Source organism: Notolepis coatsorum, assembly GCF_963971535.1.
Source record: "Notolepis coatsorum genome assembly, chromosome: 9".
Classification (NCBI taxonomy): Eukaryota; Metazoa; Chordata; class Actinopteri; order Aulopiformes; family Paralepididae; genus Notolepis; species Notolepis coatsorum.
The window spans coordinates 12122266-12147996 of NC_140173.1; the positions used below are offsets into that span (position 1 = coordinate 12122266).

General features: G+C 44.0%; 1 protein-coding gene across 1 annotated transcript in view; it reads left to right on the forward strand.

Moving 5' to 3' along the window:
• The window catches only part of LOC311234857 (high-affinity choline transporter 1-like), a 67984-nt gene that overhangs the window by 21866 nt on the left and 20387 nt on the right, over positions 1–25731 (forward strand). Inside the window, exons 4-5 of the mRNA XM_084322103.1 lie at positions 13264–13412; positions 18333–18476. Of these exons, the coding sequence (XP_084178229.1) occupies positions 13264–13412; positions 18333–18476 (293 nt within the window). The remainder of the gene's footprint in view (positions 1–13263; positions 13413–18332; positions 18477–25731) is intronic.

Below are 25731 nucleotides of genomic sequence, written 5' to 3' on the forward strand. Positions count from 1 at the left end.
TAATATTCAGAATTCATACGCGGTTTGCGCTTGTGTAGCTATGAAGAAATTTCACAAGCCAGTCTATAGGGCTGTTATGATCATGGAAAACCTGGAAAAATCATGGAATTTTTTAAAAGTTGTGTTTTACAGACCTGGAAAAGCGTTGGGAAAATTAAATCGAAAAAATGCTTTGAAAATGTCATGGAAATGTGAGCCCCACCCCGGTGAGAGGAGTGCCCGAGGTGCCCACTCGGTAACTCTGGTTAGACCCTGCCGGCTGTCGCTGCCCATTCGCGGCGGCCGTTACAGGTCCTGTGGTATCTCTCTGTAGCATCAGCACTGTCAGTACATGGAGCTCACATCGGGGGGGCCCGGGGTCTGCTGGAGCTGACGAGGCTGTTCGGGGGCCATTATGGGTCACGTTCTGCACGCTCAGTTTGTAGTTTCATAGTACAACTGGTTATAGGTATTTTAGACACTCCGTTGACAACAGGGCTTGGTTTTGTCCGTTCTTCTCCTTATTCTTATGGCACAAATATGCAGCTTGTTCTCACTTAAAATATGTAACTAAAGTACTAATCTTATAATGTACGTTATATTATAGCAATAAGTAATATTATGTACGTATTGTATTGAAAATGTGTAGGTAGCGGTCGGGTGGCGTAGCGGAGATTGCGCTCGTCACCAATGCAAGAGGCTGCGGTCTCGACTCCCGGAGTCAGCGTTGCCCTGCGGCTTGGGCCGGTCGTCATACTAACTCGTTTGGCTGGGTTAGGGGGAGGGAAGTCACGGGTGGTAATCTGGCGTTGTGGACAGGTCAGGTCTGGGCGCCTGCTCAGCGAAAGGCAGGACTTGATGAAGGCAGCGTGACCTCCCACGCGTTATGCTTCACCAATGAGAGTCCTCGCTGCCAGGTGAAAAGAGAGCCACTGGCTGTCTCCACATGTGTCGGAGGAAGCATGTGGTGGACTTCAGGGTTCCCTTGTACCGACCAGTAGGAGGAACATGCGCACAACAACCAGGTAGGGGAGGGGGGGAATTGGCATAACGACTAAATTGGGATGGGGAGAAAAAATAGAAAATCAGGCGGAGAAAAAGAGGATACAAAAAAAGTGTAGGTACATATATTACATATTCAAAATATTTAAACTTTTTACGTTTTCAGAAAACCTTGACGTTATCCTGCTGGGGATCGAACCTTAACCTTAACTTTATGTCTTAACCATAACCATTATTAAGTGAATGTTAAAACTAACCTTAACTCTAACTATGAGTTAGATATCGGTGATAGCACTTGCCCGTGTTTGCAATGATTGTTGGTTCAACTCCTGGTTTTGTACTTTTGCAGATATAATACGTAAATATATTACTCATGGCTATAATATAACATACATTATGTACCTTTTTTTCTGTGGTCGTTTTATTTACGTTTTCTGACGAGTCCGTGTTGCAATATGTTGTGTTATATGGAGAATTATCTTCTCATCTTCAAAAGAAAACCTGGCTCATCAACTGATTAATCACAAATCAGCCCACAGATTTGTATATTACTCCTCATCGTGCATATCAAGTTAAACCTATAACCGGCGATAAGGTCTTGCAAGATATGGAACACAGGTGCACTTGGGTAGTCTTCAAGTTCAAGTTCAAGTTTCAAGTTTCTTTATTAGTTGTCATACAAGAAATACAGAATACTTTTATATGAAATGCTTTTTCCTGTTCTGCTCCTGAGAGTGTGCTAGATACAAATAAAATAGATAAGTAAAAAAAATAGAAGTCAAAAGTACGTAACAAGTGTAAACAAAAGTGTTCAAAACAAAAGTGTTCAATATACATATATACAATATACAATACAGAGTAGAAAAAAAAATATCTTTACCAATACATATAAATATAAAGTGTGTTAAAGTGTCTAAAGTGGGTGCTACAGTGAGTTGTTTATTTAAAGTGAGCGTGTGCGTGTGGATGTGTGTGCTGTGAGTGTATTTGATGGTTTGTTATATAGTGTTATTGTCATTGTTGTCTTCGTCATATGTTCTGGGAACGGGTTTGGTGGCATGTTTCCACCGTGCCGTCTAATCTTTCAGAGGCCGCTGTCACGACTTACTTCCCCTTAGAGGCGGTTCAAATATCCCTCTGAACTTTGCAGCAGGTGGCAAAGAAACACATATTTTTTTAGAGGATGGTTCGACCCGAAGATTAATATGAAATCCAGTATGAAATCTAACTGGATCTAACTGAAGTCTAACTACTTTCTAGAATATCAATGGCTACTGTTTATGATTGGACCAGTTTTACTGTGACACATCTCATGGCCGTGTCAGTGTTGTGTGTACAGTGTATACATCGGGTCGGGGAGGTTTGCTTTTATTCCGTTACAGCTCACTGCTAAGCCTACTGGTTTACAGTTGATGTTGTTGTTGTTTGTAACAGAATGTATTCAGGTCGTATACACACATATCTAAACGTACAGGATGTATTCAGGTCGTATACACACACACCTAAACGTACAGGATGTATTCAGGTCGTATACACACACCTAAACTTACAGAATGTATTCAGGTCGTATAAACACACATCTAAACTTACAGAATGTATTCAGGTCGTATACACACATCTACACGTACAGAATGTATTCAGGTCGTATACACACATCTAAACGTACAGAATGTATTCAGGTCGTATACACACATCTAAACGTACAGGATGTATTCAGGTCGTATACACACATCTAAACGTACAGAATGTATTCAGGTCGTATACACACACCTAAACGTACAGGATGTATTCAGGTCGTATACACACATATCTAAACGTACTACAGGATGTATTCAGGTCGTATATACACACATCTAAACGTACAGGATGTATTCAGGTCGTATACACACATCTAAACTTACAGGATGTATTCAGGTCGTATACACACATCTAAACGTACAGGATTTATTCAGGTCGTATACACACACATCTAAACGTACAGGATGTATTCAGGTCGTATACACACATATCTAAACGTACTACAGGATGTATTCAGGTCGTATATACACACATCTAAACGTACAGGATGTATTCAGGTCGTATACACACATCTAAACTTACAGAATGTATTCAGGTCGTATACACACACATCTAAACGTACAGGATGTATTCAGGTCGTATACACACACATCTAAACGTACTACAGGATGTATTCAGGTCGTATATACACACATCTAAACGTACAGGATGTATTCAGGTCGTATACACACATCTAAACTTACAGAATGTATTCAGGTCGTATACACACATCTTAACGTACAGAGTGTATTCAGGTCGTATACACACATCTAAACTTACAGAATGTATTCAGGTCGTATACACACATCTTAACGTACAGAGTGTCTTCAGGTCGTATACACACATCTAAACGTACAGGATGTATTCAGGTCGTATACACACATCTAAACTTACATGTATACCGGTCGTATAATTATACACACACATCTAGACTTTAATTTATACAGGTTGTTTTCTTTTCCTATTGTTTTGGTATTTCATTTATTTGATTACATTTATTTATGTACGTTTGACCAGTCTGTAACAGGAAACACTGCATTATCGAGACAGCGCCCCTACGAGGATCTGGCCGGTAATGCACTTTTCCGAATCCCAAGAGTAGGGTAAATCTGCAGTGCCGCTCGGTGACATTGAGTAGGATATTACAATGGAATAAAAGCCAAAACAACCTTACCGGCCCTCAAGCGTTGGATCCGAAACACATATATATACGTGGTTGGCCACGAATGTGTTAAAAATAAATATTAACAATAATAATAATGATAATAATGAGACCCCATTTACACCTGGTTTTGAAATCCAATCTGTATCTAGATATCATCTCTGGATAGGGGGGGAAACAAACATCATGCAGGGTGTAAACACGCACCACACACATTACACAACACACATCATAATGTGATCCGATTGGCCAGACTGCCTGCTGAGGTGACCTGGCGTGCACTACTGTGATCACATCTCAGGCAGTCAGCCAGGTGTAACGTGATCCTTACGCTCTGTTGGCGTCGGTGAGAAAGTAACCGCCCACAGGGTGGCATACAGTGGCTGTGCCCTCATACCAGAGAGAGGAGAGACAGACAGACAGACAGTCCTGTGTCTCGTACCAGAGAGAGGAGAGACAGACAGACAGTCCTGTGTCTCGTACCAGAGAGATGAGAGACAGACAGACAGACAGACAGTCCTCGTACCAGAGAGATGAGAGACAGACAGACAGTCCTGTGTCTCGTACCAGAGAGATGAGAGACAGACAGACAGACAGACAGTCCTCGTACCAGAGAGATGAGAGACAGACAGACAGTCCTGTGTCTCGTACCAGAGAGATGAGAGACAGACAGACAGACAGACAGTCCTCGTACCAGAGAGATGAGAGACAGACAGACAGACAGACAGTCCTCGTACCAGAGAGATGAGAGACAGACAGACAGACAGCCCTGTGATACCAGAGAGATGAGAGACAGACAGACAGACAGTCCTGTGTCTCGTACCAGAGAGATGAGAGACAGACAGACAGACAGTCCTGTGTCTCGTACCAGAGAGATGAGAGACAGACAGACACAGTCCTGTGTCTCGTACCAGAGAGATGAGAGACAGACAGACAGACAGTCCTCGTACCAGAGAGATGAGAGACAGACAGACAGACAGCCCTGTGATACCAGAGAGATGAGAGACAGACAGACAGACAGTCCTGTGTCTCGTACCAGAGAGATGAGAGACAGACAGACAGACAGTCCTGTGTCTCGTACCAGAGAGATGAGAGACAGACAGACAGACAGACAGTCCTCGTACCAGAGAGATGAGAGACAGACAGACAGACAGCCCTGTGATACCAGAGAGATGAGAGACAGACAGACAGACAGTCCTGTGTCTCGTACCAGAGAGATGAGAGACAGACAGACAGACAGACAGTCCTCGTACCAGAGAGAGGAGAGACAGACAGACAGACAGTCCTGTGTCTCGTACCAGAGAGATGAGAGACAGACAGACAGTCCTGTGTCTCGTACCAGAGAGATGAGAGACAGACAGACAGACAGACAGTCCTCGTACCAGAGAGATGAGAGACAGACAGACAGTCCTGTGTCTCGTACCAGAGAGATGAGAGACAGACAGACAGACAGACAGTCCTCGTACCAGAGAGATGAGAGACAGACAGACAGACAGCCCTGTGATACCAGAGAGATGAGAGACAGACAGACAGACAGTCCTGTGTCTCGTACCAGAGAGATGAGAGACAGACAGACAGACAGTCCTGTGTCTCGTACCAGAGAGATGAGAGACAGACAGACACAGTCCTGTGTCTCGTACCAGAGAGATGAGAGACAGACAGACAGACAGTCCTCGTACCAGAGAGATGAGAGACAGACAGACAGACAGCCCTGTGATACCAGAGAGATGAGAGACAGACAGACAGACAGTCCTGTGTCTCGTACCAGAGAGATGAGAGACAGACAGACAGACAGTCCTGTGTCTCGTACCAGAGAGATGAGAGACAGACAGACAGACAGACAGTCCTCGTACCAGAGAGATGAGAGACAGACAGACAGACAGCCCTGTGATACCAGAGAGATGAGAGACAGACAGACAGACAGACAGTCCTGTGTCTCGTACCAGAGAGATGAGAGACAGACAGACAGACAGACAGTCCTCGTACCAGAGAGAGGAGAGACAGACAGACAGACAGTCCTGTGTCTCGTACCAGAGAGATGAGAGACAGACAGACAGTCCTGTGTCTCGTACCAGAGAGATGAGAGACAGACAGACAGTCCTGTGTCTCGTACCAGAGAGATGAGAGACAGACAGACAGACAGACAGTCCTCGTACCAGAGAGATGAGAGACAGACAGACAGACAGCCCTGTGATACCAGAGAGATGAGAGACAGACAGACAGACAGTCCTGTGTCTCGTACCAGAGAGATGAGAGACAGACAGACAGACAGCCCTGTGATACCAGAGAGATGAGAGACAGACAGACAGACAGACAGTCCTGTGTCTCGTACCAGAGAGATGAGAGACAGACAGACAGCCCTGTGATACCAGAGAGATGAGAGACAGATAGACAGACAGCCCTGTGATACCAGAGAGATGAGAGACAGACAGACAGTCCTGTGTCTCGTACCAGAGAGAGGAGAGACAGACAGACAGCGCTGTGTCTCGTACCAGAGAGATGAGAGACAGACAGACAGACAGCCCTGTGATACCAGAGAGATGAGAGACAGACAGACAGCCCTGTGATACCAGAGAGATGAGAGACAGACAGACAGACAGCCCTGTGATACCAGAGAGATGAGAGACAGACAGACAGTCCTGTGTCTCGTACCAGAGAGAGGAGAGACAGACAGACAGCGCTGTGATACCAGAGAGATGAGAGACAGACAGACAGACAGCCCTGTGATACCAGAGAGATGAGAGACAGACAGACAGTCCTGTGTCTCGTACCAGAGAGAGGAGAGACAGACAGACAGCGCTGTGTCTCGTACCAGAGAGATGAGAGACAGACAGACAGACAGCCCTGTGATACCAGAGAGATGACAGACAGACAGACAGCCCTGTGCCTCGACCGGGCAAAACACCAAGCAGACGCTTACAAGCCAGGCCTCAACCTCTTGCACATACAGTCAAACGGGTTACATCTCGTTAGGGACGTCCAGATTACAGTTTTCTTTTGGGGGGGGGGCTTTGAAGCTTCAGTAGCAATTGACCGCGAGTGATCGAAGCTTCATTCATATCCTGCGTGCAGAGCTTTTATGTGACTGGTGGTTTATAGAGACAGTTTCTTCCCCAGAGCCATCGCCACCTTGAACTCAAACATGCACCAATAACTCACCCCCTCCTCCCACACTGTGCAACATCCTAGCCCCCCCCCCCCCGAGTGCAATATCCACAGTGCAATACCCACCCACTACCATCTGACACCGTGATCGTTATTTAGTATATTGTATTGTAACATTGTTTATTGTATAGTATCTTATGTTTCTTGTATAGTATTTTATGCTTCTTGTATAGTATTTTATGTTTCTCTTTTATTACCTGTGATTTCATATTCCACTACTGCACCTTAAGTTTGAGTCCCAAACCTTGTTGTATGCAAATATAATGATAATAAAGTACAATGTCATCTAATCTAATCTATAACGATGCACAGTTGATCGAATTCTCATGACTCCCGTGTTCTTGTCTGAGAAGAGGCGATTTTCAAAATGTATGTTGGATTATTATTTATTTCTGATGGGGGGAATAATCTTGTTGAACCGAGAAAGATTATTCTCAGGCGGACAACAGGAGTCTTTGGTCCGGGGTGTTGTTTAGTGAAGCGCCACGTTGTAGCGTGGAGAGACACAGAGGGCACGGCGGAGAATGCACAACCTTGAATCTCTCGTTTGGACCGGCGAACTAACAAAGCATTTATACGGGGAGTAGACAAAACCAAGTGGGTGCTTTGTACAGATATGAGGATAGTAACGCAGGGGAGGGGTGAGATGAGAACATACAGAGAGTGTATGAGAGATATGAGGTAGTAGTAGTAGTAGTAGTTTATTTTTTCAGTCATCATCTCACACAATACAATATACACCATCATTTATCAATATTTGATTTTTACAGTGACTGAAAAGGTACAGACTGAAGCATATAGTGCTTATAATATAAGCACTATGCTTCAGTCTGTACCTTTTGGTTGTGCCTGTCCTATATTCTTACCAAAAAAAAATTTAAAAAATAATTTGTCACCATCTCACCTATCTGTCACCATCCCACCTATCTGTCACCATCCCACCTATCTGTCACCATCTCACCTATCTGTCACCATCTCACCTATTGTACCTGTCACCATCTCACCTATCTGTCACCATCTCACCTATCTGTCACCATCTCACCTATTGTACCTGTCACCATCTCACCTATCTGTCACCATCTCACCTATCTGTCACCATCTCACCTATTGTATCTGTCACCATCTCACCTATCTGTCACCATCTCACCTATCTGTCACCATCTCACCTATCTGTCACCATCTCACCTATTGTACCTGTCACCATCTCACCTATCTGTCACCATCTCACCTATCTGTCACCATCTCACCTATCTGTCACCATCTCACCTATTGTACCTGTCACCATCTCACCTATCTGTCACCATCTCACCTATCTGTCACCATCTCACCTATTGTACCTGTCACCATCTCACCTATCTGTCACCATCTCACCTATCTGTCACCATCTCACCTATCTGTCACCATCTCAACTATCTGTCACCATCCCACCTATCTGTCACCATCTCACCTATCTGGCACCATCCCACATATTGCATATTGCACGCAAAAAAACGACGAAAAACCTGATCACAATGTGGACAGAATGCAGCAGAGGAGAACACATGCAGTAAACAAACACCAGGTGTGAACACAGGGGTGTGACTGGAGTGTTCTTTATCCAGATATATCCTGATAAGAGATTGCATGGTAATAATAATAATAATAATAATAATAATAATAATAATAATAATAATAATAATAATAATAATAATAATAATAATAATAATAATAATAATAATAATAATAATAATAGTACCAGGTGTTGGGAGTGTGAGACATTACTCAACCATGAACCATGAACAACATACACAATGTAGAGTGAGACTTCCTAACTGGAGCCTGTCGAGACTGGACCAGTGGTGACGGAGATATTGCCTGTGAATGGGGATTGAATTGACATATTCATGTAAATATGCCAGAGGCTAATCTCCATCTATGGTCCCTTTGTAGGCGATGTTGAGCAGAGCAGACAATTACAAATGTACACAAACCACCATAACCACAAGAACAGTACATTTGACTAAATCACATAAACTTCACACCCATAACGAACAGACAACAGATGAAATGACAACACCATATGTGTGATGTGTCAAGACAAACCAGGAAAAAGAAAGACTATACGTTTAAGGTGCTTTAGGTACCAAGTGTTACTTTCCTTTGCATAACAAAGAACGAGAAGAGCAAAACCAAAATACAAGCCCTGTACCAATTGGTGGGGGTTTGCTTGAGCTGTGGAACCTCTCAGTGTGACAAATGGTCCCGACTGGAAGGATGAGACATTTTTTAAGTTGTGCTTCAGAAGGACACTGTCCTTCTGTAAACTGTAAGTTACATTGTTAATTTAGTTTGTATTTACTTTTCTAGTTTAAGTTAATTCAATTAAAGAAATTGTAACTACAATGTATCTACAATTACATTTAAAACATTGTTTGTTTTTCCACCATATCTGTTGACAATATAATTTCTTTATATATTGAAGGCTACATCCTGCTACCTTTTTCAGCTTCTCTATTTCAAGGCAATATTTACAAAAACTAAACTATAACTAGTCATTTCTTATACAACAACCTACTATTTATGCATAATAATCATTCGAATCATAATGCTGGTCGGAGCTGTTCTGTACGCACGCGAGGTAACATTTATGCGCATGCGCGCGCGTGACGTCATTAAAACACAGTGCAACCACTTATGAAATCACCACTGCACCACTGTGTCTGGCATAGCCTGTACTGAATAAACATACCTAGAGGACAGTTCCGTGAGTGCTAGTTATTATGTAACTAAGGCCATGTCCAGACGAAACCGATTTCGGTCGTATCAGTCAAAGTATTTTATCGTATGCAGTGCACCTTTCATCCACACGGAACTGCGTTCTGGGAGCCTGAATGCGTGTAGTCTTTTACCAACAAACTTGCAGTTCCGCTGACGTACGCTCTCTCTACGCCCAAACAGCGCGTTACGCTAGTTCTGCCTCTAACCTCTAACAGCCTGCAGCCTGCTAGCATTATCCAATTCATATCAATCGAAATAACGTATTGTTTTCATCTCTCTATATTAACGTGATTCCATCAACACAACATAAATGTTCAAAACACGACAAGACAGTTTGCATCACTTCCCACGGTTCTCTGCACTTATTCTACCAGTAGTGCGGTAGTTGTTGCCACAGTATTGGGTCTTTGGGTGAATACTTCATTGGCGGGGAAGAAGAACACCGATAGCGGTGTGTGGACCGTCCTGCGAGCCCCAGACCACCGTCCCGCGAGCCCCACGGGACGAGACCAGGTAGAATTTTAGGCGCACAGGAAACAAGTCTCGCGGGACGGTGGTCTGGGGCTCGCGGGACGGTGGCCTGGGGCTCGCGGGGCGGTGGTCTGGGGCTCGCAGGACGGTGGCCTGGGGCTCGCGGGGCGGTGGTCTGGGGCTCGCGGGACGGTGGCCTGGGGCTCGCGGGGCGGTGGTCTGGGACTCGCGGGACGGTGGTCTGGGGCTCGCAGGACGGTGGCCTGGGGCTCGCGGGGCGGTGGTCTGGGACTCGCGGGGCGGTGGTCTGGGGCTCGCGGGACGGTGGCCTGGGGCTCGCGGGGCGGTGGTCTGGGGCTCGCGGGACGGTGGTCTGGGGCTCGCGGGGCGGTGGTCTGGGGCTCGCGGGACGGTGGCCTGAGGCTCGCAGGGCGGTGGTCTGGGGCTCGCGGGACGGTGGCCTGGGGCTCGCGGGACGGTGGCCTGAGGCTCGCAGGGCGGTGGTCTGGGGCTCGCGGGACGGTGGCCTGAGGCTCGCAGGGCAGCCTGAATACGCTATTTTCTGAGACTGGCTCCCAGAGTGGGCAATTCTGAAGACGCCCCCCTTGCGTCACCATCTTTACAAGCGATACGCGTCTTCTCCTGAACCGATGACGCAATAGCCCACCTCTCCCTTAACCCACATGTGCAAACTCAGCCAACATCACAACAACAATGGCATGTACAGAGTAGTTGCGTTCGTGTTACAGAAGCTATTGAGCTTGATCTGGCTTTTACAGCTAAATGTACTGCGCCTGTACTACCACCGTCGACCACAGATTGACATCTCCCTTAATCCGCATGCAAACCCAGCCAACAAAAAATAAACATGATACATATTGTCCCGATATGTCCTGGCTAGAAGTGTTTATTAAACACCGGGAGGCTACTGTGATGAAATACACGATACTAGCTAGAGATTAGCGTCACATAGCGGGCCTTTTTCTGAAAACCCAAGTAGTAGCCAAGCACATACTGTTCCATAGCATATGCCTTCAGTTGATCATGACAAATCCTCTCTTACCTTGACGATTAAAAAGCCTCCATAATTTAATAAATAGTATTCCCATGGCTGGTGTTGAGACTTACGATGCCAGCTGTAGCCAGCCAGCTAGCGTTGATGCTGTTCAATGCTATCAACATTAGCTAAATAGCTAACCAACTAAATACAATAGACAGTGGTATCCTGAGGTAACGTTAAATACAGAAAACGTTTGCGAGTCGAAAGGACTGGACACAGGGACAAGTTAAACATCAATCAATTAATTTAATACAACAGGTAGTTTGAGCTGCGCGCACTATATTATATACGGCGTTGACACGTTATCTCTCTCCTGCCGATTAAAATCCTCCTCATCATCAATTGCCTGTAGGCTGTAGCTGCATTTTGTGCATGTGAGCCGCGGTCTCTCTCTCCTCTCCTTTGGAAACTAGCGTTACGTTAGCTCAAAAGCACAGAACCGGACGACAAGTTATTCTGCTAGCAACAAACAACGACAACACTTCCGGTCGGAAGGTTTCAAAATAAAAGAGCAACGTCTAAAACAGGAAAGACATTTATTTTGTACATTTGTGGCACGCACTTATTTCTTGAGACAATTTCATTTTTACGGAAAACCTTTTTTAAATGAAAACGAAATAAAAACGAAAAATATCTAAATCGTTTTCGTCTGGACATGGCCTAAGAGCCCTTCTGGACTGAGCACCTGCTAAGAAACTAAAATAATTAAAGAAGTGTCCTTGTCTTGTGTTCGCACCCTCTTTAAGTTACCAAGTGTTAGAGTGACTGGTGTTTGTGCCAGAGTGCTAATGTGCTCATTTTATTGCATTTTATTGCACCTGATAAAGTGCTGGAATACATTGCACATTAATTGTGGATTGTACATCGTCCTTCTGAATTGAAAGAGTTTCTGAGATCAAATGTCTTGGGTAGTTATTGATCAGAAATTAACATGGAAACAACATATTAACTATATTCAAGGAAATATTTCTAAGTCAGTAGCAATCATGTATACATGTAAGGATATATTAAACTATAAGGCCTTGTACATAATTTACTGCTCACTTATACTTACTCAGTGGCCTCGTGGGTAGAGTGTCCGCCCTGAGTTCGGGAGGCTGGGAGTTCAAGCCCCGGCCGAGTCATACCAAAGACTATTTCAAATGGTACCCATAGCCTCCCTGCTCGACACTCAGCATCAAGGGTTGGTTTGGGGGGAAGTCCTTGCGACATACTAGCGTCATGTCCAAGGGGTGTACTTGTACATCAAGCTGCCTCACGCTACGGAAACAGGAGATAGGCTCCTGCCCCATGTGCCGTTACGGCTCGAGAACCATTGGTTCTCAAAGGCAAACTTCTTCTTCTTCTATACTTACTTACATATAATACTGTGTGGAAGTATGGGGGTCGACATTAAAAAATACTGTAAATCCAATAGTCTTACTGCAAAAGTGGGCCATTCTGAACATTTATAAGGCTGGTTACTATAACCACACAAATCCACTGTTTATAAAGTTTCATGTTATGATTTGGTTTATTATAAAATAATGCAAATAATGTACAGAGCTCAAGCAAAGTTACTCCCGGAAGGTGTGCAATTTTTTTTTTTTCAATACATGAAAGAAAATATGAGTTGAGAGATGTTTGTAAATTTACTGCTCAAAAAGCTAAGAACATTGATTACATTTTTTTTGTATAGTTCTATTTTTGAAAGTTACAAATGTGAATAATTCTTCTTATTTCTTAAGTTTTTTTCAGTTTTGGAGTCTTCATTTGTTAAGAATATAAAACAGGCATGTATAAGCAGCATTATGCTTCAGCCTGTACCTTTCAAAGACCGTTGAATGACGGTGCATATTGTATCGTGTGTGACGACGACTGAATGAAACTACTACTACAATTACTCCTGCACAATATTTCAGTATCGCACACGCTATTGCACCAGATACCCATATACTGTACGTAGATGTATTTATGTACATCAGAAAGTTGTATACACAGATCGTAATCGTATACGCGCGTGCGTGTGTGTGTGTGTGTGTGTGTGTGTGTGTGTGTGTGTGTGTGTGTGTGTGTGTGTGTGTGTGTGTGTGTGTGTGTGTGTGTGTGTGTGTGTGTGCTTGATTTACAGGTGTCACCATGAGTGTCATTCTGGACTTGCCCTACGGCGTCAGCATCTGGATCTCTGCCGCAGTGGCCATCACCTACACCCTGATGGGAGGCCTGTACTCGGTGGCCTACACTGACATCATACAGCTCATCCTCATCTTCATCAGTCTGGTGAGTCACCTCCACCCTGCTGGGAGGCCCCCACACTGACATCATACAGCTCATCCTCATCTTCATCAGTTTGGTGAGTCACCTCCACCCTGCTGGGAGGCCCCCACACTGACATCATACAGCTCATCCTCATCTTCATCAGTTTGGTGAGTCACCTCCACCCTGCTGGGAGGCCCCCACACCGACATCATACAGCTCATCCTCATATTCATCAGTTTGGTGAGTCACCTCCACCCTGCTGGGAGGCCCCCACACTGACATCATACAGCTCATCCTCATCTTCATCAGTTTGGTGAGTCACCTCCACCCTGCTGGGAGGCCCCCACACTGACATCATACAGCTCATCCTCATCTTCATCAGTTTGGTGAGTCACCTACTGTACACCCTGCTGGGAGGCCTGTACTGCGGCTCCCTGGCCCAAAAGAAATATAAAAAATGTAACATTTCGTTAGCCTCATAGCATAATTGCCTAAGTAATTTTTTGACCAAATTGACATTTCTGCCTAACTCTACTCTCCTCACACTGCTGCACCACCCTGGCTTAGTGGCTGTGTCCTCAGCCAATCAGAACCTTGTTATTTTAAAATTGTATTTCTGCCTAACTGTGACGTGTGACTTGTGTGAAAATTTGTTTTTTCTTCTTTTCCGAAAGTCTTGAAAAATGATTTAGGCAATTATGCTATGAGGCTAACGATTTGTTGTTTACATTTTTTTTTGTTCTCTTATTTTGGAGATCGGTGTCATACTGTGACATATTTCATCAACAAAAATATTTCATCAACTAAAATATACAGTACGTCACACCCCGCGCCTCTCCCTGCCGTCTGCAAGTGGCTAATCTTGAGTTTCTGACCCCCCAGTAAGCTAACCCCCAGTAAGCTAGCTATTCTCAGTCCTTGCCCCACAATGGTGGAATGAACTACCCACCCCAGTTAGGACAGCCGAATCCCGTCCAATCTTTCGCCGTCGACTAAAGACGCACTTCTTCAACCATTATCTGAAATAATGAAAAAAATAATAATGAAAAAAATCTAACCCTAACTAACCTTACTGTCATGCACTTGTCCTAATAAACTAACCTACACTGTAACACGCAACACTTTGATGAACATTGTTACTCAGCTGATAGAGTTGTGCCCTTCCTGGTGACTAGTCGTACAGAACTTGTAAGTCGCTTTGGATAAAAGTGTCAGCTAAATGACTAAATGTAAATGTAACCATGGATAAATCCAAAAAAAGGAAAGTCTGAGGAAAATAGAGGGTTTAATTCAGCGTGGACAGATTAATTTGCTTTCACGATTTTTTTTTTTTTTTTACTTTATTTTTTAGCGTTTATCGCTTTTCTGGTCAAGCATGACCGACAGAAACAGGTTGAAATGGGATGTAGAGCAGGGGAAGACATTCTGAGAAATGACGGCGGGTCCGGGAATCGAACTCGTGTCCCCCAGATCCGTGACGAGCACGGTTTTCCCCGACGCAGAAATAGCGCCGAGATATGCGGTGAGCTACGGGAGCTCCCCCACGACATTTGTTTTTTACATTTTATTTATTTTTTACTTTTTTTTTATCTCTTATTTTGGAGATCGATGTCATACTGTGACACTGAAATGAAAAAATATTTCATCAACTAAAATATATACGTCACACTCCGCGCCTCTCCCTGCCGTCTGCAAGTGGCTAATCTTGAGTTTCCGACCCCCCGGTAAGCTAACCAATGGATAAATCCAAAAAAAGGAAAATCGGAGGAAAATAGAGGGTTTAATTCAGCGTGGACAGATTAATAATTTGCTTTCACGACTAACGATGCAGGCTTACCTGTAGGCCTGATATGTGGTGCGAAATTTGCGAACAACGAAACATTTTATTTTTATTTTATAGATTTTCCACAAATAAGGCTTGCTTGGCTTACGCCTATCGTCCTTTTGGGGGAGCATAGGCCGTCGACAACCGTTCGCCAGGGTCCTCTGTCCTGTGCTTTGCTTTCCAGCTGTTTCCATGTCAGTCCGCTCCGTGTGATGTCTGTCTCCAAGTCCCTGCTCCAGGTGTTCTTGGGCCGGCCTCTCTTCCTGTTGCCTCGGGGGGGTTCCATCTAAGGGCCTGTCTGGTGGTGCTGGTGTTTGGTTTGCGTAGTGTGTGGCCGATCCATCCCCACTTTCTTCTCTTGATTTGTTCTTCCACTGGTTGTTCGCCCGTTCTCTGCCAGAGATCATTGTTGCTGATGGTATCTGGTCACAAATAAGGGAAGGACTCAAATAGAGCTGCATAGTTCAGGGTTTTATTTCAAAGTAGGTCTACAGATGCCAGTGTTTTTTCTCCTTTTCTGTGTTTTATTTCAAAGTAGGTCTACACGTGGTAGTCTTTTTTCAAAGTTGACTACTTTTTATTTGATAAATGTTCCACAAATAAGGGAAGGACTCAAATATACCTGAATAGTTCAGGGTTTTATTTCAAAGTCGGTCTACAGACACCAGTGTGTTGTCTCCTCTTCTGTGATTTAAAAAAAAATAGGTCTACACAGCCAGTCTTTTTTCTCCTCTTTGTTTGAGGTTGAGGTTTTCCTGTGTTATAACAGGTAAAACATTTGTCTTTTTGTTGCTTTATAATCCCATTAATGCAACAAACTGTGTGCTATAAGTATAAAGTATAATAAATCGCAAATTACTTTGGGTATGCAATTGTCAGGCGTTTTATGCTAAATGTGGGGTATGCTTGGGGATATATAAAACGTTATACACTGTGTTATCTTCATTTTAAGGGTAAATAGGTTGTGCGGCTCCCTGAACATTTTATTTTGTGGGACGGGGGGAAAAGTGGCTCTTTTGATAGTAAAGGTTGCTGACCCCTGGTTTAAACGGAATGAAAAAAAATGTATTAAATTTATTTCAATTTTTTTATTAAAAATTAAAAATTCTAATGTTGATTTAGAATTCGAATGGCAACGTAACAAACGAAGGTTCGAACGTTCGAACGCTCGGGCTCAGCCCTAACACCTACACACTGCTGGGAGGCCTGTACTCGGTGGCCTACACTGACATCATACAACTCATCCTCATTATTCATCAGTTTGGTGAGTCACCGGTGTTTCCTAGGAAGGCCTTGAACATGCATTGAAGAAAATTATAAAAGAAATTGTGGAGTCGGGCTTCTGGTCGGGTACGACCAGTGCTGTGAGAATCTGTTTAGGCTAAACCCAACCCATTTATAGAGCATGAAATGTGAACGACAGATGTAAAAAAATTAAAATAATAACAATAATAATAATAATAATAAATAAAAACACTGCCCAATGTTACCTTGTTTGAAGAAATGTTTATTTTTGGTATCAGGTGGCCGATATGGTCAGGAATCCCGCTGAGTCTTAGTTTAGACGAGAGACGTCTCCTATGGCAGTTGCATAAATTATGTGTAGGAATGTCTTCAGGAATTTGCTCATCACTTGTGTCAGAAGAACGTTACTCACACTGTCCCGGGGTACAGGAAGAACGTGTGAATTCTTAAAATGGACCCATGTAATCAAAATAGATGTTTGTCATTTCCTGGAAAACGAAAGAAATATATTTTTTTTTGTATTTTTTTTTTGTATTATTTTTTAAACAAACGCATAAACAAACATGACAACACACGATAAGATACACAAGCATTAGTTGTCAGTGCACATCCAATGAAATCACATTTTAGTTAATTGTCTTATATAGTATATACCCCTAATACCTGTTATCTAAAAACCTACACACATATGCTCTAGCTCGTACCCCCCCCCCCTTCCGGACCCCCCATTGGATAATCCATCCACTTTCCCTCGCTCCTAACCAGACACTACCATTATATGCTAGCTTTTATTTTCTCCACCACTTCTAACCACAATGTCATTTTGGATTCATTGAGACCCAAAATTCTTGCTGTAGATATTTCTTGATTGATCACATCGAGATATGTAATAATCCAGACCTTTCGGCAAATTTTTTCCGGTTGGAACCATCGTGATGCTATCAGCTTTTTAGCCACTGTGATACCCGATAAAACCAATCTCTTTAGCTGTGGATGTACTGCACACTCAAAAACATCATTCAATAGTAATACAGAGGGGTGTACAGGTATATTCCAATTTAAGAGGTTTGATAGTTGCTGGGTCACTTCTTTCCAGAATATCTTAACTAGTGGGCAGTCCCAGTACATGTGCATAAATGTCCCCTCGTCCCCATTTGTACATAAGGAGCATTTGGAGTCTTGTATAAGACCAATTTTTTTCATATTTTTTCAATAATTCTTCTTATTTTTCTTCTTCATCCAGCACACGGGGGGCGTATACTAATTTAGCGTCCAATTAAATTCTTTCTAGAATGACGTTTACAGAACATTGTAACTGAGCTAGCACTCTGCCTCTCGTAACATCGCTAACCTATGTGTCGCTAACTAATGGGTCCACCGCAATGCACATTCAGCACTATTGGCTACCATGAATGCTAATCAATAACATTACTTACACGACGAGTCCCTCCCTAGCTTCCTGTTTTTAAACATGTGGAATCAAATAGCATTCTGCTAGCCGTTTCATGGGGACTTTCACTGAAGGTTAGCCCTTTAGAGCTAACGATGCTAATGATGGAGCATCGCCGTCGGTTGTGTGATAGTAAAGGGCTAACCTTCTGTATTGTCACAGTGAAAGGGTTAACCGGCTGTCGTGTGGCCTTTCACTGCTGCACTACCAAAACGGTTAACTACCTTTCACTGTGACGATACACAGAAGGTTAACCCTTTCACTGCGACCGTCGGTTGTGTGATAGTAAAGGGTTAACCTTCTGTCGTGTGGCAGTGAAATGGTTAGTAAATATGAGCAGCAAACGGTGGCAGGCTTTGGTCTGCAACTTCTGAAAGGTGTTTAACCCCTCTCTCTCTCTCTCCCTCTCTCTCTACTGTAGTGGCTGTGTGTACCCTACTCAATGATGAACGCGTCGACCGTTGACATCACTAAGACGGCCTTCAACTACACCTTCCAGGCCCCCTGGGTCGGCACCCTGGAGGCAGACAGAGTGTGGAGGTGGATTGATAATTTCTTAGTGCTGGTAAGTTGTGTGGAACAGCGTGTTCAACAGGGCGTGTGCAATACTGGAGGGAAAGTGGCTCAGGAGGTAGTGGCACAGTCGTCTGGTAATCGGAAGGTTCCCGGTTCGATTCCCGCTCCTCTCCCAGGCAGTGCGTGGAAGTTTCCTTGAGCAAGACACTTAACCCGCCCCAACTGTTCCCGATGAGCCGGTTGGCACCTCTGCTGTTGGTGTGTGAATGTGTGAGTGGATGAGTGGATGTGAGGAACAAAATTGTAAAGCGCTTTGGATTTACTGGAAAGCATGTTCATTTAAAGGGATATTTCACTTTCATAGAACTTGTCAGGTTTCAGCAGTCTTACCTGTGTCTAAAGTCATCTGCAAGTGAGCTAGCGACCGCTGCTGTCGCTGTCGTCTGCCGTCAACACCGCCGGTCCCCCCAGGGGTCGGGCTCCTCGCTCACTTCCATTCATTTTGAGGATCAAGTCTAAATATCATATATATATATTTTTTTTTGTATCCACTTTTTCTCCCCATTTTAACATTTTTTCTCCCATCCCAATTTCGTGTTTCCAATTCTTCCCTCCCCTGTCTTGAACGTTGCTAGACTATGCCTCCCACTGGTCGGCTGTAGTGAGGATAGAAGCCTTGCATCACGCGTCCCCTCCGGTACACGAGGAGGCAGCTGTCGCATCTTTTCACCGCAGCAGCTCGAACTCTCAGTGGCGAGGAGTAACGCGTGGGAGGCTCACGCTGCCCCCGATACTTCCTGTTTCCGCCGCACCGGCGTCACCCAACCGACCTGTAGGAGTCGCTGTCCGCAATGTCCAATCCCCACCCACCGGCTTTCCCACCCTCTAACACTGCCAATTGTGTTAGTATGACGGCCGGCCAAGCCGGTAGCAACGCAGAGAGCTGGGCTCGATACCAGCATTATCCTGCGTTAGTGGTGAGCGCCTTGCCCACTGCGCCACTAACACTAATTCATACTTCTGAATTATAAACAAACAATACTATATGTATCTGAGTCACAGGTGTAGGTGGAGCTGTAATTAACACAACACAAGGATTCAGTGTCATCGATGACATCACGGTGGCGATATTCAAACTAATTTACTCTCAACAACTGTCAAACTAAATTAACGTGTGACGTGTGTGAGATTATGTGCTAAATAAATCAGCATTGTTCTTTGGCAAAGTGCCCGTTCAAGATGGCAAAGTGCCAGTTTAAGATGGCAAAGTGCCCGTTTAAGATGGTAAATTGGAGTGTTGATTCATAGTTAAAGGCGGGTGATGTATTGGGTGACGCATCACATCATTCACACTCCCAAGTGACTTGGATTGACTTCACAACTGCATGTTACACGGCCTATCCAAAACATTCCAAAACTGACTCGCAGTATATGGTTCTTCGTCTGGAGGGTTTGATTTCTCAAAAATATGGACAAAGTGTTTCAAGTTTGTCATCGTTGCCGTCGTCTCACTTAACTCATTCAGCGCCGGAGGGCGCTGTTTACTGTTACTGTTGAAAGGCCAGCGCTTTAAAGTATACGAATACGTTGCAGTGTTTGCAGGGCTAAAACTATAATATATATTATAGCTATGGATATAATAATATTGCCCATTTGACATCGAGTATCTATCGTTCAATTTGTGAAAACGAAAAAAAATGTCATCCATACATTCCCGTTTTATACCGTGGTGAATAATGAGTTTTAGAGTAATCCTGTCTAATCCCAGAAAACTACGCTATGCAGCAATACGTGCATTTCACTAAAAACTTGCCGTTTCTCGCCTGTATACGCTACTATTTCGAAATCAACACTATATTATCGGTATTATGTTTCATCATGAATGCATGAAAGGGTGGGGGGGGGGGTCATTTTTTTATGCTTTGATCGTCACCAACGGAATACGTTACACAGTACATTACACACATACCCTCCGATCGCAATGAAGGAATTATTGGAACAACGCAAGATTGATACGATATAGCCCTTACCTTGACTAGGATGTAACCCAAAAAGAATATTCCAATTATCTGATCGACATTCCAAGTATTGATGTCGATCGTGTCCATAACATAATCCACCAAAGAACATGAATCCGGAGTGTTTGATTCTTATAAATCCATGCGTTATAAGTGCTCGCCATGCCCGACTAGGAAAAGTCCGCCCGGACCTATTTCATCAACGCACACATACAGAGAGTTTCAAATGATGTGCAATACAGGCCGCAACCCACCAGGTGGCGGTATTGGACTTTTGCCATCTCAGACCCATTCCCAATGATAACATCAGGCTCCCTGGATGGATAACGAATGAAAATAGTGAATAAAAGAAATAACGACCAAAACCCGACTATACTCGGGTCTGGCGCTGAACGTTCGGCGAGTTAACCCGACTATCATCGGGTCTGGCGTGGAAAGTGCTAACGTGTTGTGAACAGTGTTGCCTTTGGGGTCATTCTGCTTCACGTGTGTTCCTCACTCTTTCAAAGGAAACTATAAACGAAGGAAGGGTCATTGCGTCACCGTGTAGCGTGTGCACGCACATTGGTGCCAAGTGTGGAAACTTTTGCTTTCGGCCGATATTGAGTTGCCGCCTCCTCAATCAATCAATCAATCAATCAATCAATCAAATGTATTTGTATAGCACATTTAGACATGACACTTGTCAACCAAAGTGCTTCACAGTAAGTCGCATAGCTAAAAACTAAGAAAAGTGCATAGAAGTATAGAATAAACAGAAAATATAAACAACCAACGGACAGACAAAGAAACAAAACAACACATCAACAAGCAAGGCGAGAGTCGGAGTGAGTCAGGGAAGGCCAGGCGGTATAGGTGGGTTTTGAGTTTAGATTTAAAAGATGGAGGGGGCAGATTAGATGGACATGGGGATGCTGTTCCAGAGGTCAGGGGCTGCGAAAGCATGCCCCCCCTAGACTTAAAGTTAGTGGTTAGGAGACCCTTGTCAGCCGATCTGAGGGCCCTGACCTTGGTATAGGGGTGAGGAGGTCTGCTAGATAAACAGGGGCCTTACCATTAAGGGCTTTGTAAACTAATAGGAGGACCTTGAATTCTATTTTATAGCGCACCGGGAGCCAGTGAAGGGAGGCAAGAACATGGGTGATGTGAGCTCTCTTCTGGGTACCTGTGAGCAGTCTAGCAGCAGCGTTTTGGGGTAGTTGTAGGCGGGCTATGGTTGATTTATTAAGCCCCAGGTACAGGGAGTTACAGTAGTCTAATCGTGGGGATATGAAGGCGTGAATTACTCTTTCAAGGTCTGAGGGGGAGAGAATGGCCTTGATCCTAGCTATGGACCGGAGCTGGAAGAAACACCCCTTCACCACAGAGTTGAAAGTAAACTCGGGGTCAAAGAGCATGCCCAGGTTTTTTACAAAGGGCTGGACTAGGGCAGACAGGTTACCCAGGCTGCTGGCGATGACACTGGTTTGGTTTGGGGGGCCGAAAAGGAGGATTTCACATTTTACTGATTGAGCTGTAGGAAATTGTGTGCCATCCAATATTTGACAGGATTGGAGACTTTCAAGATTGGTTTTATTGTTAGGTTTCATGGGGAGATAGACCTAAGTGTCATCGGCATAAAAATGGAAAGAGATGTTGTGTTTTTTAATGATCAGACCAAGGGGCAGCATGTATAGGGAGAATAGGATAGGGCCAAGGATGGAGTCTTGTGGAACCCCGCAGGAGAGAGAGGCAGAGGGGGAGGAGCAGTTTTTGATATTAACACATCCCACGCCGGAAACGGCTTACGACGTGTTTCAAGTTGATGCGAATTCTGCCAATCCACGGCGTACGACGTTATTGAGATCATATTTAATTTTTTCGCCATGTTATTCATAATTCCCTCACGGAGCCTGGTCTGATGCAGTTGGAGCCTGCACAACTCTGCAACGCTTCAATACTGCCGCCTGGTGGATGATCGGCGAGTTGCCAAACCGGAAATGGACGAGTCGATCTCGGTGCGTCTGGGAAATGCGTCCGGCACTCGCATATTGTTGCGGGACTGTATACACACGTCCGTGTGTAGCGATCGCTGCCATAACGCAATAATCGATACGATTTGGCCGTTTATTATGATTATACAAACCGGAAATGGATTTAGGAGATCGCCGTCAAATAAGTGGGATCTTTTTTTTTGGGATCAGTCTCATCGTCGAACGGTAAGAGGACGCTGACGTTACTTTCAGCGCGTTTGTTTATTATTATCCATGCAAACTTCTCTGATCAATATATCACCCAATTATAAACGACCCCCCCCCCGTTCATCCGCGCATGATCAGTCATAACGTTTAGGATCATGTACAGTTGAAATTTTTAATATAGCGTGTATCGCCAACAAACGGCATTTGATCATCTATATATGTGTTTATGCCTATATCTCACGTTCTAGGAATTACTGCAGAAAACGATAAAAACATATTTATATTTTAGACAGTATTTTCGTATGAATCTATGAATGAAAAAGTCAAACGTGATAGCGTCACGCTGGATTCAACCGGATAAAATGTGCCGGAAGGTATGGGTTCTTACCTATCTCGATGTGATTTATCTAGAGATATCTACTGCACGAATTTTAGTTGTTAATGAAGCCAGCATAGCAGTCTGGTTAGCTGTGGTGGAGAAGATAAAGGGAAGCATATAAACTTGTAATTTTCTGATGTTAAATGAAATAGTGGATGTATAGTCCTACTGGGGGTCCTGAGGGGGGGGGGGGGGGTGGGGGGGGGGGGGGGGAGGGGAAGGAAAGAGCGAGGAAGAGCGAGCAAGAGCACATGTATTGTATTTATTATTTTTATGTCTTTTAATCTACATTTATTTTGATTTAATTACTGGACTGTCATTATTGTTATTATTAATTCTGTCATTGTCCTGTGATTTATCATTGATTATCACTGTTACTGTATTGTTTGTCTAGTTTCATGTTAAAAAAGGGAAAATAAAAAACGTTCCTACATCCTGAACGATAGATAATCGATGTTGAATGGGCCATAGTAATGTCAATTTAGCAATACAATTTAAAAAGTTATAGCCCTGCAAAGAAGGTGAACATCTCCATAGGCTTACAGTGCTGGCAGAGAGTGGTATAAGATGCTCAAATTGCGTGGCAGGGAATGTGTTAACGGAGAAGCTTCTATCACTGAGGTAGGAGGTGAACCATGATAGATAGGGCTGTGCCACTGACACCAACTGCCTGGTGGAGACGGTCAATGAGGATAACATGGTCTATTGTGTCAAAAGCTGCACTGAGGTCTAAGAGCATAAGGACAGCACAGTCACGGTTGTCGGTGGTGAGGAGCAGGTCATTGGTGACCTTAAGCAGGGCAGATTATGTGCTGTGGTTGGCTCTGAAACCTGACTGAAATGTGTCCAAGATGTTGTTCAAGTGCATGTAGGGAGACAGCTGAGAGAGAATGGCCTTTTCAAGGACCTTTGATAGGAATGGGAGCTTGGAGATTGGCCTGTAGTTATTGAGCTGGGTGGAGTCTAGGTTGGGTTTTTTCAGAAGGGGCTGGACCACTGCTTGTTTGAAGCCGGTTGGAACGGTACCAGTGACTAGGGAGGTGTTAATGATAGAGAGGATGCTGGGGCCAGTTGTGTGAAATACTTCTTTGAGAAGAACAGAGGGAACTATGATGTCAAGGGGGGGAGGTGGTTGGTTTCATGGCTGAGACTATATCTGTGAGAGTAGAGAGGGTGATGGGTTGAAAACAGGCCAAAGTGGATGAACAGAGCGGTGAGACATCTAAGCTACGTGTAGGTGGTGTGATGTTATTTCTGATTACCTCAACTTTGTTCATGAAGAATTAAAACAATTCCTCACATTTTGTTGGAGACACATCCAGGCTAGTTCTAGGGGGGGGGGGGCTGATGAAAGAGTTAATGGTGGCAAAGAGGGTCCTGTGGTTTTGAGAGTTACGGATGAGGTCTGAGAAGTATGCGGCTCTCGCTGCTTTAACTGCTAACTGATATCTGATGCGAGTGTCTCTAAGCATCTCGAGAGAAACATGGAGTCTATAATTTTTCCACTTACGCTCTGCTCTCCTGTACTCTCTCCTCTGGGCTCTGGTGGTGTCATTTAGCCACGGCTGGCCTTTAGACTTTGTTTTTTTCTGTCTAAGGGGGGCTACTGAGTTCAGAATGGAGAGGCAGGTGGAATTAAACAGGGATGTAAGTTCATCTATGTTAAGGTGGGAGGGAGGGGCTTCAATAGTACAGATGTTAGGGGCATCTAGGAAGGCGGAGGAAAACGTACTGACTGTTAACAGTTTGAGTGCCAGCCTCTGTGTCCTATTTACCCCGTTGCGTGCCACCACCCACTTCAATGACAGAGCTCTCATATTTGCGAACGCATAAACTATATCTATAGCGACTTCGGGTTACTGAGAAGCGCTATATAAATTAAATGAATTATTATTATTATTATCTTAAATGATGTGTCTAATATGGCCGTCGCTTATCAATGACTTGTTTGCAGTCAACATTGTCGAAACGGATTGTTTTTTAATCGGTTAATTTCCGTTTTATACCATTTTGAAAAACGCTAGTTTTTTGAAAGTTTCAGAAAAAAATATAGATTCTGTGATAAACGCCCTTTACTGGAATACACTGGAATACACAAAACACGTTGTAATTTTTCGGCCTATCGTTTTCAAATAAACACTAGATTATCGATAGTATATGTGTACTTATGCACGCTATAGAAGCGGGCTGAAAAATCGATTATCTTATTTCCTGATCGCACACATACGGCACACGCTGATATATAGGTTAAAATAGCTCTAATTATCCCAAGACTGGTAAAAATAGATTCCTTACCTCAGATCAGATGTTCTCCAAAAAGATTATTCCAATTCCTGATCGCCATTCCAAATATCAATCGCGTTTATTGATCCAACGCTGGGTACTGGAAACACACATTATCCGCTGTTCTGGTGGTGGGCAATGACTTCGATCGTCTCCGGTTACTTGTCTGACAAGTAAAATGTGGAAGCAGGACTTTTTTTTCTCCATGCGTTTCTTTCAATCCAATGGGGTGTAGTACCATCCGGAGAGACGATAGGGGGCGGTGTTTTCCCTGTTCGAGACAGATCCCCACTGGTAACATGAGGCTAGATTGATGAAATATGAATGGAAATCGCTAATACAAAAAATAACGATTAAAAAACGGCATATCTCGTTTCTGGCACTGAACGGTCGGCATGAAATAACGAATTATGCCGTGGCTGGCACTCAAAGTGTTAAGGGGTT